Below are 14,644 nucleotides of genomic sequence, written 5' to 3'. Positions count from 1 at the left end.
TTGATTTTTTTTGGTTTTTGGATTTGTTTTCAGATGGGATTCATACTGTGAATCTAATTTAGCTTTTTGGTAGGACTTTTCTCAAGTACAAAGTTTGCCCAATGATCATTTTAAGAACTACATCAACCAATCAAAATCAGCCTGATCTTAAAAGGAAGGCTCTGCACACAACTGAGGGTTTGCATAAAACAGCAACATGTACTCTCAAAATAATGTAGCACATATAACCTGCATATATGCTTACAAACTTTGGACAAGCATATCAGTCTGGATGGGCACAGCCACTTGAGACCCACCCACAGTTATCACAGGCCTCCTACACACCTTATAGACTCCAGCAATAACTGCAAGACAGAAATACTAAATTAATATAAATGGCAAAAGGCAATGGAGCACAGAGAAACGACACCCACATCATCAACTTCATATGTGTGAAATCTTTAAATTAATTTAATCAGCATTATTTACAGAACAATAGGCGGCCATCAAACAGTGGAGCATACATGAGGGAGAACAGAAGACAAAAGCTGATCCCTAAAAAAACCCCAAACAACACAAACCAATGTCAAATAAAGAACCCCCCCCCCCCCCCCCCCCCAAACCTTGAGAGAAAAAAAACCTGGGGAAAAAAAACATGAGTGCAGATTTCCTTCACTCAGCCTCACACAGAGTAAAGGGCTTGAGAACAAAAATTCCCTACAGATAACTGAGAGTTCTCAGATCTATGATGTTCAAAAGCAAGCCTAAATGCCCGTTAAGTAAAGAAATATAATGATGTCCACGAATTACCAACAGTTCAACCAATCAAAACAAGGTTTCTTATTACTTTCCTTTGTATAAAACTGTCAAATTTTACACTGAATAAAATAACTATATTTTACAACAATAGAACTTTCAACAGTAAAATAGGCTTTGTTGAGGTAATTACATAGTTACGGTTCTTGTACAAAATAAAAAATAGATTTCCCCCCCCCTAAAAACACAACCAACAGCAAAGCGTTGCTGATTTTTTTTTTCTTCTTCTTCGTCTTCTTTTACTTCTTCTCACAATATGGTTTAAACTTCATCTCCTCATTGAGGCCAAAGACTTCAAAAAGGTACGCTTTTCTGAGGCAGCATTAGTTATGGCACCTCGGTGCCCCAATGAGCTTGTCCCAGATCTGGTACGTCAAGTCTTATTTCCAGCCTTTAAACAGTATCTGCAACAGGTAGAACTGACGACTCTGGAACAGCTCAGAAGGGCAGCTTCTCCCAACAGGTTAGTTTTTGTTTTAGCTTCAGCTCGTATGGAACACCAGACTCCCATCCATAGGAAGGGACCCAAACCATAGCGTCTGAAGCATCCGTGGCGATTGTACTGGCTACAATTTAAGAGGTAACCCGAAGCCTGCATGGTGGTGCATGGTGACTCAATAGCGATCCTGTCTATCCAAAAACAGAAAGCTTAAAGAAATCAATCCTTCATTGCCACTGATGCCGCCTACAGAAAACAAACAAACAAACAAAAAGACAAAAAAAAAAGTTCTGCTTATAAAACATCTACTTGAGGTTAGAGAACTCCTCACACAGAAAAAGGCACAGAACTGGTCTCTCTAGCCCCAAAACCCTGGTTCTGTTTGATAAGCGCATCCAAAAAGCTTCTTTCAGGACGTCGTCCTCCCAAACTGTAGACAGGTAGACAGCATCTATCGTCAGCAGCCAATGCCCTGTATGCTTGAAACGTTAAAACATTAACACTCTCACACGCGCACACATACACACACAGTCTTAACTCACTTAGGACAAATGCTTTGTGGTCAGACACGTGAGATCATGTCATTAAAATTGACCAAGTCCACAACACTGACAAAAGATTGCTTGAAGGACCAAAAGTAGTTTGCATCCTCTGGTTGACGCGGGATTGAATGAACAGTACACCAGCAAAAGCCCATAGCTCTTCATAAACCAGACACTGTATAACACCGTTTCAGAAGGTAGTTTCCATAAGACATGAAACTCCATAGTGTCAGTGCATTGAATAGCTAATTTTGGGTTTGAAATCCACTCCAAGTATCTATCATCTACAGAACACGTACAGAATACCCCACACATCAACCTAGGGCTGGGCAGTATGATAAAAATATAATATCACAATATTTGATGACCGTTTTATGGTACAAATATTTATCTCAATATCTTGTATCACTAACAAAAAGCACCAAGAGCAGCAAAACCTTTAAATACTGCTATTTAAAACACTGTATGTGTTTATATTAGGAATATAAGAAGTTTTTTAAATACTCTATTGACTTATTTTTTGTTGTTTAATATTTTAATATTAGTTTAGATGTGAAGATAGTGATTCATTTTGTGTTGTGTTAAAACACAGACTAGATGTTGACGGTGTTGTGCTGTGTTGTATTCTCTTCTTGGTTTTCATAAAAAGTAATTCTATTTATGACGGTGTGATTTATTCCTTTGTCTGTCCCCCTTAATTTGATTTAAACAATCATTACAGATTGCATTGCTTACAGTATCGCAATATGTTGATTATACCACAGTTAGTTCCAACCCTGCAATGTGATTGGCTGAGAGGCGTTCTGTGAGTGCTATCATCAGCCGGTAATGCACTGTAACTGAAGCTCTTCATGTATTACTCCGCCACAAACAGGTAACCTAGCAACGATGCAGCGCTTACAAGCCAAACAGCGCAGCTACAAACAGAGCAACAACGGAATTATTTTAATTCAGGGAGTTTTTTTAACCAAACTGATCGTATTTTCTCATCTTTCAATAACCAGCGATAATGAAACTGTGGTATAATTGCAATAATACACTCAAGGTTTGTGCTATAATGAGTAATATTGGTACTGCTGTGCTGATCTACGGCACGCTCCCTCGCATGCATTATTGCTTAAACAATTCCCGTATCATGATGCATATCACATAGCCAAGTTCCTGCTAGTACACAGTCCTAGTCTAAATGCATTTCATAATAATACGAACATCTGTGTTTATCAATAATACGATAAACGTGTTTACACAAACTGTAGTAATCAGACAATTGGGAAACATTGCTCAGATTTTTGCTTTACAACCAGCCAATAAACTCACAGAATAAGATCTGGCATAATCTCACGTAAATCCAAAGATTTCTGAAACATACATAGTCGCAATATGACATCGCAACATACATCAGCTATAAGATTAAGATTATTCAAACTCTTCTGTTTTAGCAACGCTCTGAAAAAGTGTTCTCACCACTTAATGTGTAATGTGTTAAACATACTCGATGCCCCATATCTACTACAGTGATTTTATACAAAATTTCCTGCACTCCAAATAAATAGGACTAATTACAATCTCTGTAATGAAATATGCAGTGGGTCTGTTTTCTTTAAGCACTTACCATATCAAAGATATGCTCAGAGAAGTATACTTTGTTACTACAATACAATTATATTGTATCATACTGCCCAGTCCTACATCTGCATACCTACCTACCTGCCTACATACACTTACCACCCTTCATCCAAAGCCTATAGTGCACACAGTGGTTTAGGAAGAGCTAAAGCCTTTTGCCCACAATCCCCACAAATCCATTCCTCAGTACACATAAACATATACACATATCACTGTCTCTTTAAGGCTTCTCGTCCGTGTCACAACATGACTGACTCTGCGCTATGAAGGCCGTATTGTGACATTATTGCATAATTGCGTATGTTTTCTGTTACTTGTTATCGTCGACATTACTACGGTTTACAGTTTGTGTTATCATCATTATTACTATTGCTATGTACAAACGTCCCGCATGTTGCTGTGCCTGTGCGTTCAGAAGGGTGTCTGCAGGTGTGTGATGTGCTGATTGGGTGATGAGGCGTTGGGGGTGGAGCTGTTGCTCAGGTGGGTGGAGTCTGTCAACTGTAGCTCCTCCAGCTTCTTAAGATACTGATCCCGCAGTGCCAGGAGCTCCTTGTAGCGCTGCTCCACCGGACTTTGCTGCCAAGACAGACAGATACACACACAAAAAAAAGAGTGTCTTTTACTGGATGGCTGTAATACACCCGTCAACCACCAGGGGGCAGAAAAGGCAAACACATTCTGCAGACAAAAGGAATGCATTCTAATGCTTTTTATTGCTGTAGGTGACTGATGAGTCTTCTATGGAAGCCGTTTTTTATCACAAAGAATAAAAAAGGGTCCTCCACTAAGTCATTATTATTGAGATTATATGAGATTATATGAGATTCTAAATCTGGGGGTATTCTCGTAAGAATGACTTAGTGTCTCATAATAATGGCTTAGTATCTGGTACTTATGAATTAGTATCTCGCAATTATGACCTAGAATCTCGCAATTCTGACCTGGTATCTCATAATTATGACCTAATGTCTCGTAATTATGACTCAGTTTCTCACAATTATGACTTAGTATCTCACAATTTTGACTTAGTATCTCACAATTAAATACAACTTAGTATCCCGCAATTATGACCTAGTATCCCGCAATTATGACCTAGTATCCCGCAATTATGACCTAGTGTCTCCCAATTATGACCTAGTGTCTCCCAATTATGACCTAGTATCTCTTAATTTGAACTTGTAATATCTCATAAAAATAATTTAATGGAGAAAATAGGCGTCCATAATTTTTACTTCAAAGTTTCTAGAAAAATATCGTGATGAATCTATAAGGAGCATGAAAGCTCTGTATAAAAAAAAAGATTTTTTTAAACTATTTAAATCAACAAGTCATTTATAATTATTCACATCCATTATTTATGTATGATGCTTTTACACAATTAAAATTAATACACATTCTTTATAATTGTGTTTGTTATCTGTAACAACAATAGTTAACAATGCTATTTTTAATTGAAGAATAGTGACAAATTATTATTACAAATTACATTTTATAAGTAAAAAAAAATAATAATTATTGCAAATTTTGTCTACTTTAAGCTGCACCCATTACTGAGTAGGGCTGCAACTAATGACTATTTTAGTAGTCGACTAATCTGGCGACTATTTGTCCGAATAATCGATTAGTCAGCGATTATTTTTGCCATGCCCTCCCTCTCTGCTTGCTGTGGGTACAGCCCCCATTTCTAACTTTCACTATTGGTTCAAAACGATAGAAACAGCTGAACATGGGATTTAAATGCCCTTCCAATGTCCAGAACATTGTCCTTTGAATGTGGAAGTTGCTAATATTTAGTGAGGAAATGAGAAATCTTGTCTATAACAGTGTTTTTATCACAATTACTACTAATTAATGATTAGTCAACAAAGGACATTTAGAGTAGACAATTTTTTTTATAAATCAACAATGTCGATTATATTGACTAATCATTGCAGCCCCATTACTGACACAGATGTGCAAATGCACATGCACACAAACACATAGACAAACACAAACAGTTCTTTCTGTCTCTGGAGAAAAGCGTAAAGCCCCCCAGCATCGAGCTGTAGAGCAGTGGAACAGTTTTCTCCGGAATGATGGTGCTCCATCCAATACTTTTGGGATGCATTAAGTGTACAGATGGGACACATTATTAACCTGACTAGTTCTTACTAGTATTACGACCAGATTCAGCCAGTACTGATGTGAACATGGTCACTAGGTGAGTTCAGGATTGTTTATTTTCATATATTAATCATTTTGAGGTTACATGCATGAGGCTTATTTGTCAGTCCTTGCGTGCCGGCAGTAAAACCACTGAGAGAGGCCGGGCGCGTGTGTGTCTGCTGTGGAGATAAGGCCAGCGTGAGCGGCAGCTCTCTGTGGTGCCAGTCAGGACGTAATTAAACTGGGGAAAGAGGATTTTCTGCACCACTGAATTTGAGAGGGTGGGACACACAGACACAGACACAGACACACACACACACACACACTCCCAAAGGCAATATAACAAAGACACAAAAAGAGGACATAAACAAGCACACACACACACACACACACACACACACACCCCAACGGACAAACAAAGGACTCACACCAAAAGTCACTAATTTGCTGAGAAATAAATGTACACTAATATTGAAATGTAGCTAATCAGCCCATAGCTGCAGACAATAAATCTAAATGATTTGAATGATCATGTCAATATTCAGTTACCTGGTGCCGTATACGAGGGTTCCAGCGGATGTAGTAATTCACCCACAGCTCTAGGTGACGCATGCTGGCTACAGGGTAAAGCACGTGGCTGGATTCCGCTGTGTAAAAAGGGTTCATGTAGATAGAAGGGCTGCTGTTTATCAGAGACCACAGAGACACAGTCTTCGCCCGAACATTCTACAGGAGAGAAAAAAAAAAACAACACCACACGGAATTAGAAGTCATTAAATGGTGCTCGACTACTGTTATTTTTATTTATAAATGTTGTGTCATTTTAAACACCCCTGATGTTAACTTTGATCCAATTTCTGTAAGTGAAACTAGTTAAGTACAAAAAACCTTCTTCCTGATTTTTTTCTGAACTGGTGGTGCACTGTTCTATTGTGCAGCAACACCTAAACAAATATAATCTTAATTAAAGTAATCAGAGAGTCATTAAATTCTTTCCTACAAAAGTGTAAATACCTCCAAAGGAATTGGCCAATAATGTCACAGGACTAAAAAGCGTTTTTTGCATCGAAGAATGGGCAAAAGTCCTGCAAATCATGGAGGGTTCCCAAGATTTTGCTTTGGGCGCGTCTTTTTAAAAGCTGGAGAGTTTACCCACACATACAAAAACAATACATCCGAGTTTTGTGCATCAATAACTCTATTTACACGTCACCTCACCTCACAAGTGCATAACACCTTAGTTGTATCTTTAAAAAATTTTAACCACATTTATTTGTACTTTCTACTTAAAATGTTCAAATGTGTCTCCAGCTTGAATGAAATCCTGGGCCAGAGTATGCAAATTATCTTAAACAGCAAATTTTGTGGGGTGAAAAGCGTAATTATTACCTGCAAAAGTGTTTTTCACTAGTTTGGATTCGTATCTATTTTAAATGCATCTTGAGTGTGTTTACACTTTTATATGTTTATGCATTTTTATGTTAATTGGTCTTATTCAGATGTAATCCTGACACTGAGGACGTTTGAAGTGACAAAGAGTAAATGGGTCAGTGTGTTCATATAAACAATGGTATTCTTGTGTATTGAAATAAATTTCTACTCATTCTTATCAGTAAACCTATAAATGTGAATAGGATAAGACAACAATTTGACTGTCCTTCTGCACAAAAAGATACACTAGTGTCAAGCTGAGTAATCCTAACATGACTATTATTAACATCCTCCATAATATGGTCACTGAAATAATATTCTTGCATAAATACAAATATTAGAAATTGACCGTTCCACTACAACGACTGTTAGGCCAAAAGACACAGTGCATCACTATGCAGCATTTAAATGCACCAATGCAAACACAAATAGATGAGCCCATAGTAGAATTAAGATCAGCTTTCCATGCTGAGAAGACGTGGAAAGCACTGCTGAGGTGTGCGAGTGTGAAGTGGCCCTGCGTCTTCTAACAGTTATTGTTGTGCATGGCTCCGCAGGGCCACAGAATGAATGTTTCATCTCCCCTAAGTGCACTCTGCTCCCGCTCAAAGCCACTGAAGCGTCCTCCCTCACTCATGCTCTACTTCACACAATTGAGCGGACAGAAAGCGAGAGAGAGAAAGGAGCAAAAGAGAGAACCAACAGCGAGAGTGACAGCCAACCAATGAAAGCCAAATATTGTCCAATTTCAAAAAAAGTCCACAGTCTTTCAGTGGGCAAAGATGATCTGAGTTCACCACAATTTTTAGAAGGCAATTTTTAGGTGGATAAAATCAATTATCACAATGAATATAATCTTAGGATCGATTGTTTAAATTCCAGACAATGCAGCTTTAATCAGCAGCCAGAACCTGAGTGCGCTCAATTGGTCATGATTTTCCTTGGGGTGGGTTGATTGTATTTACTCCTCACATCACATCTAGACTGCACCCAAAATTTCTGCTTCATCTCCTTTCCTACCCAGGAAGAAGGTAGAGGAATCAAGGAGAGCAGCAGGAAGAGTGGAGAGAAGGCGCAGTAATTGGGAAAATGGAACAGCTGATCCCTTTTAATAGGATGTTAACTACTGGTTAACTGAGCCAATCACAATACTCGCTTTCTGCTCACCTCTAATGCTGCCCAGCCAATCACAGCTGCTGCAATTCAATTAAATTTGATTTCTATTTAGCTTTTTACAACAAAAGTTGAGCTGCCAATTATTGTGGTGACACAGTGGCAAGGGAAAAACTCCCACACACATGCTGCAAGCATTCAGCACTGACAGAGCCATCATTTTACTGTGTTATTTGTGTATTTTGATGCTCCTGCTCATTGTAGATAGTATTTAATTTTATTTGCTGCATCTCTTTAATTTGTTCATAAGACGTGATTATATATGTTTTACAGTAATGTACGAGTTTTTAAAGTTTGTAAAGTTTATAAAGTTTTCAAAAGTATTAGAGAAGCAGAGAAGGCATGTGCTAGTCTTCACCCTCTTAAGCCAGGCGGACACTGTGTGATTTTTTTTAATCGGATGCGTTCTGGAGAGCTCACACTGCACGTTTGAATCGTTTGTCGTGTATGAACAACGCCTGTGATTCATCTGCACACACTGTACGGTCCGACTGACCTGCTGCGACGGGGGAGCTTACACTGCACGTCTAAACGCAGCCCGTAGGCGGAGCTTCCTTTGCGTACAAACTCTCGCTTCAACACAACATGTCGCCTTGCAAAAGAAAGCGCTTAGCTTTGCTTATTTGTGCCATGTTGTGCGCTGAAAGTCCACGGAAGAGACGTACATGGACTCGCAGGTGGCTGAGGCGACGTGGACTCTACGGGTTGTCCGTTTTACAGAAGGAGAGCGCATAGAAAAATGACTGCACGTCAGGCTGCGAAAGAAACACCAGCAGCTTAAATAAAATAAAATAATTTTATTTTTTATTCTGTTTATTGTTTATGTAAAAACACTGAATTTATTTTGCAACACTGAATATTAAACAAGCAATCGATTATTCACACTGGATAGGGACCCTCATTTAAAGTGCCGCTGAGCATTAACAGTTTAAAAGGGATTAAAAAAATATATAAAAAATAGAAATAAAAACTGACATTTATTATAGACGAATAAAATATATACGTAAAAAAGGGAAAATAGGACCTTTTAAAAAGATCATAAAAATTGACAAAGGTACAAAATGTATATCTTATGAAGATATATTTAATGATTTGATTAATAAAAGAAGAAAAATAATTAAAATGAATAAATAAAAAATATAAAATATAAACTTATATAAAATTCGTTTAAAATAACCCAGGCTTTCTGCAGAATAATCAAAGTTTCAGTTAGTTTCAGTTTCAAATCATGAAAACAGCTAACCAAAACCTCAAACTATTCTTTATATTTGACAATATTTACTTACAGGTCCTTTGCTTGTACTTACAGGCCCTTACTTATTTTTATTCAACTGAACTGAGTTTTATATTATCTGTAGCCTCGCGCTGAATTCAGCTCCGCGCTGCGAAAGAGAGCGAGAGAGAGGCGCAGCGCATTTTGTCCGATTTATCTTGATTAATTATCAGTACATTTATTAGCTTTAGTAAGTTTAATAGCATTAATTTTACTACACTTCTCCGACCTTATTTATTTAAACAGAGGTTATTCTGCGCGCAGTGCCGCACGCAATGCCACGCGCTGCGCTAAGCTGGCTTTGCGTGGCTAATATTCTGGAGCACTGGACGAGATTTTAATTAATAAATTAATATATTTATAATTTTAATAAATTTGCCCTGGCGAAAAGAAACGAATTATAAAATATAGCTTTATATTTCTGTGCATGTTTTAAGTTTTATATAATTGACAGGCAGCACCAGACACTGACAATGTGCTTTATTTTTCAGATATAATAGCAAAGTGAAATAAAATAAATTTATGTTTGTCAAAGTTATTTTCTCTTTTAATTTTTCTTTTCAAAAACTCCAGCTATTGACTGAGAATAAGCATCTGTTGAAATTATTAAACAGCAGAATGCCTGTGTCTGCTATATTAAGCTATAAGTCTGTGTACCGAACATAAATATAAATCCTTATAACTGACAGAAATAAATATGACTAATAATAATTTATAGTTACTGTTCAGATTTTTGGGAAAACAGGTCGTGACGTTAAGAAATCGGCCCGCAAAACAGCTCACACTGTGAGACAAGCGACCAAAATTTCTGGCATGTCAGAAATCCCTGGTCGCGTCCGACTGCTCATTCGCAGCTCGTATGGGCAATTAATCGGACATCGTTTCCCCTCTCACACTGCACGACAAACAACGCACGATCAAGCTAAAATTCGGCCCGATCATGAAATTCAGTCGCATCCGACCAGATCGGGCTTCAAATCGGGCTAAAATCGCACATTGTCCGCCTGGCTTTAGTGATGGGTGCATTACTAGTAATGGAGGAGTTACTAGAAACAGAGATTGGGTAAACGGACCTTCCCAAAAAATAGGGAAAAGTTACAAACAAACAAACAAATTATAAAAGAGCCATCCACTGAAATATTCTTTAGGAAATAAACTGCTAAGCAGCTAAGCAACTGCAAAAAATACACATATGACCACATGTGCTTTGTGTGTGTGTGCGCACTTTTGTCTTACATAGTTCTCACGGACGCTCTCGCAGTTGTAGAGAAACGTGCCAAAGCGACAGCTGTACAGATGATCCAGGACCGTTATCAGGAAATGCTCGTTGAATTCAAATGCTGTTGGGAACTGAAGGAAGAATAGGAAAGTCAGATAGTGTTCAATAAACGATATCTTACAGTAAGAAGAAGCCAATGAAGCTGCTGATATTGTGTTCACACACAGTGCATGTTGTGATTTATACTTTCAAACTAATTTAGCATTACTGAACATGCTGACTATGCAGACTTTTCTATATATTTTATAGCAGTAAGGGATGTTTATTGGGTTGCATTATATTTATGTATGGCATTCATTTAGAATAAATGATAACAGACCGCTTGACAACCGTATCGAGAATTTGCTGGCATTTTGTAGACACATCCATTAAATGTTGTCTTTTATTAGAGTGAATCAAAGGTCAACAATTTGAAATCTTACCCAGATGGTCAGCAGTTATATTAATAGAGAAAAAAAAATACATTGCACTGCTGATCTAAGCACTTACCTGTTTAGTCATCTGCCACACACAGTCTATGAACTGCAAGAATATGGGTGACCGGTCCTGATCTGCGTGGTTTTTGTCTCCATGGCCGATTCTCTGCATGTATATACAATAAGGGAAAACAAGAATACATACAATCAGAACGCAAGGCATACAACAGGGGTGGGTGACAAACATTAATTATATTAATTCTTTTTAAGAGATTACTGTTTCAGCAATTAAGTCTTTTTAACAAATGACTATTTATTAATTACACTTTTATAAAATATTATTAAATTACATTACATTACATTATACCCCTATGTAAGTAATCAGTCATTTTCTTTAGTACTTCTAATTTTTTTCCAATTTTTACCATTTTTTCCTCAATTTAGCTTGATCAATTGTCCCACCCAATCAGCTGCTAGCCAGCTGTATATCCCCCAATAACAAATGATGCAACAACACAAGGAGTGCGAAGACTAGCACATGCCTCTTCTGACACATGTAAAATCAGACCACGCCTCTTTTTGAACTGCTGCTAATGCAGCATTGCCGAGTAGCATCACAACACGCTCGGAGGAAAGCGCAGCGACTCGGTTCCGATACATCAGCTCACAGACGTTATGTGCTGATCGACATCACCCTTTGGAGTGATGAGCGGAAAGAGCACCATCTACCCACCCCGAAAGAGCAAAGCCAGTTGTGCTCTGTATAAGTATAATTAACACACATTTTAGCTTATAAAAAAATGTAAAAAACAAAAACTGAACATACTGTGGTGGAAAACAGATTTGGAAAAGTACAAACCGAGGCAAACTTGTGTCCGAAGCCGATCCACTCCTTCTCAAGCAGCACCTGGAACCCTCTGAACGTGCGGAAGTAGGAGTCCAGCATCAGCATTGAAAGAGAGGTGAGCTGAGCTGTGCGGTCCCAGCCGTCACTACAGTGCACCACCACAGAGTTCCCTGAAGACACCTTATCTGCTACCTGAATCGCCCCGGACAACACCAGCTACAGCACAACAGGTGGAGAGAACAGATGAGTTAGAACTGAACAAGCAAATATTTACACTAACCGATTCACATAAGATAAACATGCAACATAATCACCATTACACCAATAGTGTTACATTTGAGAAGAAAAGCATCTTCATATCAATTCACACTTAAAGCCACCTTTTATTTACTGCAGTCAAAGTGGACAGAACAAATCAACCACTGTATTAAAATGTAAATGGATTATCAGATCATAAGTAGCCAGGATCATGTTCAGTTGTGAATGAGGTACAACACATTAACCTCATTATTGTGGTGCAAATGCCACAGTGTCTTGATGCTTCCCTGACAGCAAAGCACTATACGCATTAACTGAGTCACTGCTGAAACGTACATACATAACAGCAACACCAGACCCGCCCCTCCACCAGTGGAAATTATGTGAGAAATTAGATCACAAGTGTTCACAGGAAATGTGTGAACGGCAGTCATTTGAGATTACAGATGTGAACTTGCTTTTTTTTTTATTAATTAAATAAATACATGGCTGATTGCAGTCATAAAAATGAAAACAATTACCACTGACAAATCCCAAGTAGAATGCTTAAATTATTATAATTACATACATGGTCAAAAGTCGCACAACATGCTATATTTCAGAAACGAAAGCAAAACAAAACACACAGCAAGAAATAAGTGAGGGAGCTATCTTTAAGGCTATGCCCGAATAATGGCTATCATCTTGAATCCTGACATAATTTGTTCCTGAAATAAAACGGATAATCCCTTAAATAATCAATTCAATAGAAAATTATAATAGCCAATAATATCGATGTAAACACCTGCATCGGTTACATTTCGAATCTAAAAGTTTAAGTATGTTTTCTGCTAGGGCTGCATGATATTGGAAAAAATTGACATTGCACAGTTTTTTTATTTCGACAATATATATCGAGATATTTAACAATGTACAGCCTGTGATGTCATCATCCCCGCCCCCACCCGCACACTGTCTCACGTCAGAGATACGGACCGACCAAGAGCTGATTGAGTAAGCGCATTTGAGTCAACTGAGCATTGAAAACCCAGGAAAACAACAATAACCGGCCCTTTAATCGGGCAGTTAAAAGGCTTTTTCAAAGGTAAATAAGAGCCTTTTTCTGGGATTAAAAGAGTGATTTCGGCTCTAACTGGAAATATCTGCGCAAAATTGTGCCAAACTGAGGTGCACAGCTTTCGACAGGCTGTCAGCCGCAGCATTTTACAAGCACGCGCCCAGCTACGCGGAGGCCATGCGGTTACCTCGTGTTTTTACGCCCCCTCCCCCTCCCGCTGCTGGTAATGACTCTCTCCTCCTTTTTAAATAAGTGAATATAATAAACATTCTCCAGTTTGCCACTTAAAATGAAAAACAACAAACACACTAGCTGGTAAATTGGTGCTTCTCCTAAACTGACTGGACATGTGATGCTGGTTGTCATGGTAAATTTTTATCTCATTTTAGTAACATTCTATGCATGCTCAATATGTTGGATTGGGTTACTTGTACTGTGCATGTACACAGAGATTTATCAGTTTGTTGAGTAGTCTGTACCTATAAACATTTCTATCAGATTCAATAACCGGAATTATCTCAATCGTATTGAAGAAAATCTCTGCATGTAAATATAGTCACTGACTTCTACAGTTCATTGGATTATTGCAAGAATGGAGGCTCTGAGTGTAGTTAAACAGTTGTCCTATAGAAATCCAATTTAAGCTGTACCTTAATGTGCTCCAGCCAGTGAGTGGACTCCAGACTAGAGAGCCAGTGAGACTCCTCCACATTGGGGTAAACAATGTCCTTCAATTTCTTCAGCGACTCCCTCATCACGTGGATGTTGTGGATGTCCAGAAAAACGAGTTCAGCGTTCTGATAAGCGTCGTCCCCTTCATAACCCCCTCCTGTGGCCTAGGATTCAAAAGTTGAAGTTGTAAGGTTAAAGTGGACATTCCACAGCCAATGAGCACGCCCATAAAACATGCAGATGCCTCACGCTGTGTGCGGGAAATTACTGGATCAATACAGCCCTTTTTCAAATGCTCGGCCAGCGGAGGAGAATATGGTGATGTTCTACATCACTGCCATATTAGTGCTCCACTCTGCAGCCAGTTTTACCTCAGGCGGTTTATGCTTTTGCCACACTCAAAAAAAAAAAAAAAAAAACATACAGCTCTAGAAAAAACAATAAGAGACCACTTCAGTTTCTAAATCAGTTTCTCTGATTTAACTATTTGTTTGAGTAAAATAAACATTGTTGTTTTATTCTATAAACTACGGACATTATTTCTCCCAAATTCCAAATAAAAATATTGTCATTTAGAGCATTTATTTGCAGAAAATGAGAAACTACTGAAATAACAAAAAATAAGCAGAGCTTTCAGACCTCAAATAATGCAAAGAAAACAAGTTCATATTCATAAAGTTTCAAGAGT

The 14,644-nt window shown here is 38.2% G+C and overlaps 1 protein-coding gene across 3 annotated transcripts in view; it reads right to left on the bottom strand.

The window, feature by feature from the left end:
* Positions 1 to 426: 426 nt before the first annotated feature.
* mtm1 (myotubularin 1) overlaps positions 427 to 14,644 on the bottom strand; it is a 29,883-nt gene continuing 15,665 nt past the window's right edge. For all 3 annotated transcript variants that reach the window (XM_049483102.1, XM_049483103.1, XM_049483104.1), the window contains exons 10-15: positions 13,935 to 14,120; positions 11,982 to 12,185; positions 11,196 to 11,288; positions 10,664 to 10,777; positions 6,100 to 6,276; positions 427 to 3,981 (exon numbers count right to left, since the gene is read on the bottom strand). In XM_049483102.1, coding sequence (XP_049339059.1) covers positions 3,814 to 3,981; positions 6,100 to 6,276; positions 10,664 to 10,777; positions 11,196 to 11,288; positions 11,982 to 12,185; positions 13,935 to 14,120 — 942 coding nt within the window. In that variant the 3' untranslated portion in view covers positions 427 to 3,813. The remainder of the gene's footprint in view (positions 3,982 to 6,099; positions 6,277 to 10,663; positions 10,778 to 11,195; positions 11,289 to 11,981; positions 12,186 to 13,934; positions 14,121 to 14,644) is intronic.

Source organism: Astyanax mexicanus, chromosome 8 (assembly GCF_023375975.1).
Source record: "Astyanax mexicanus isolate ESR-SI-001 chromosome 8, AstMex3_surface, whole genome shotgun sequence".
Lineage (NCBI taxonomy): Eukaryota > Metazoa > Chordata > Actinopteri > Characiformes > Acestrorhamphidae > Astyanax > Astyanax mexicanus.
This window is presented reverse-complemented; position numbering and strand designations above follow the sequence as displayed.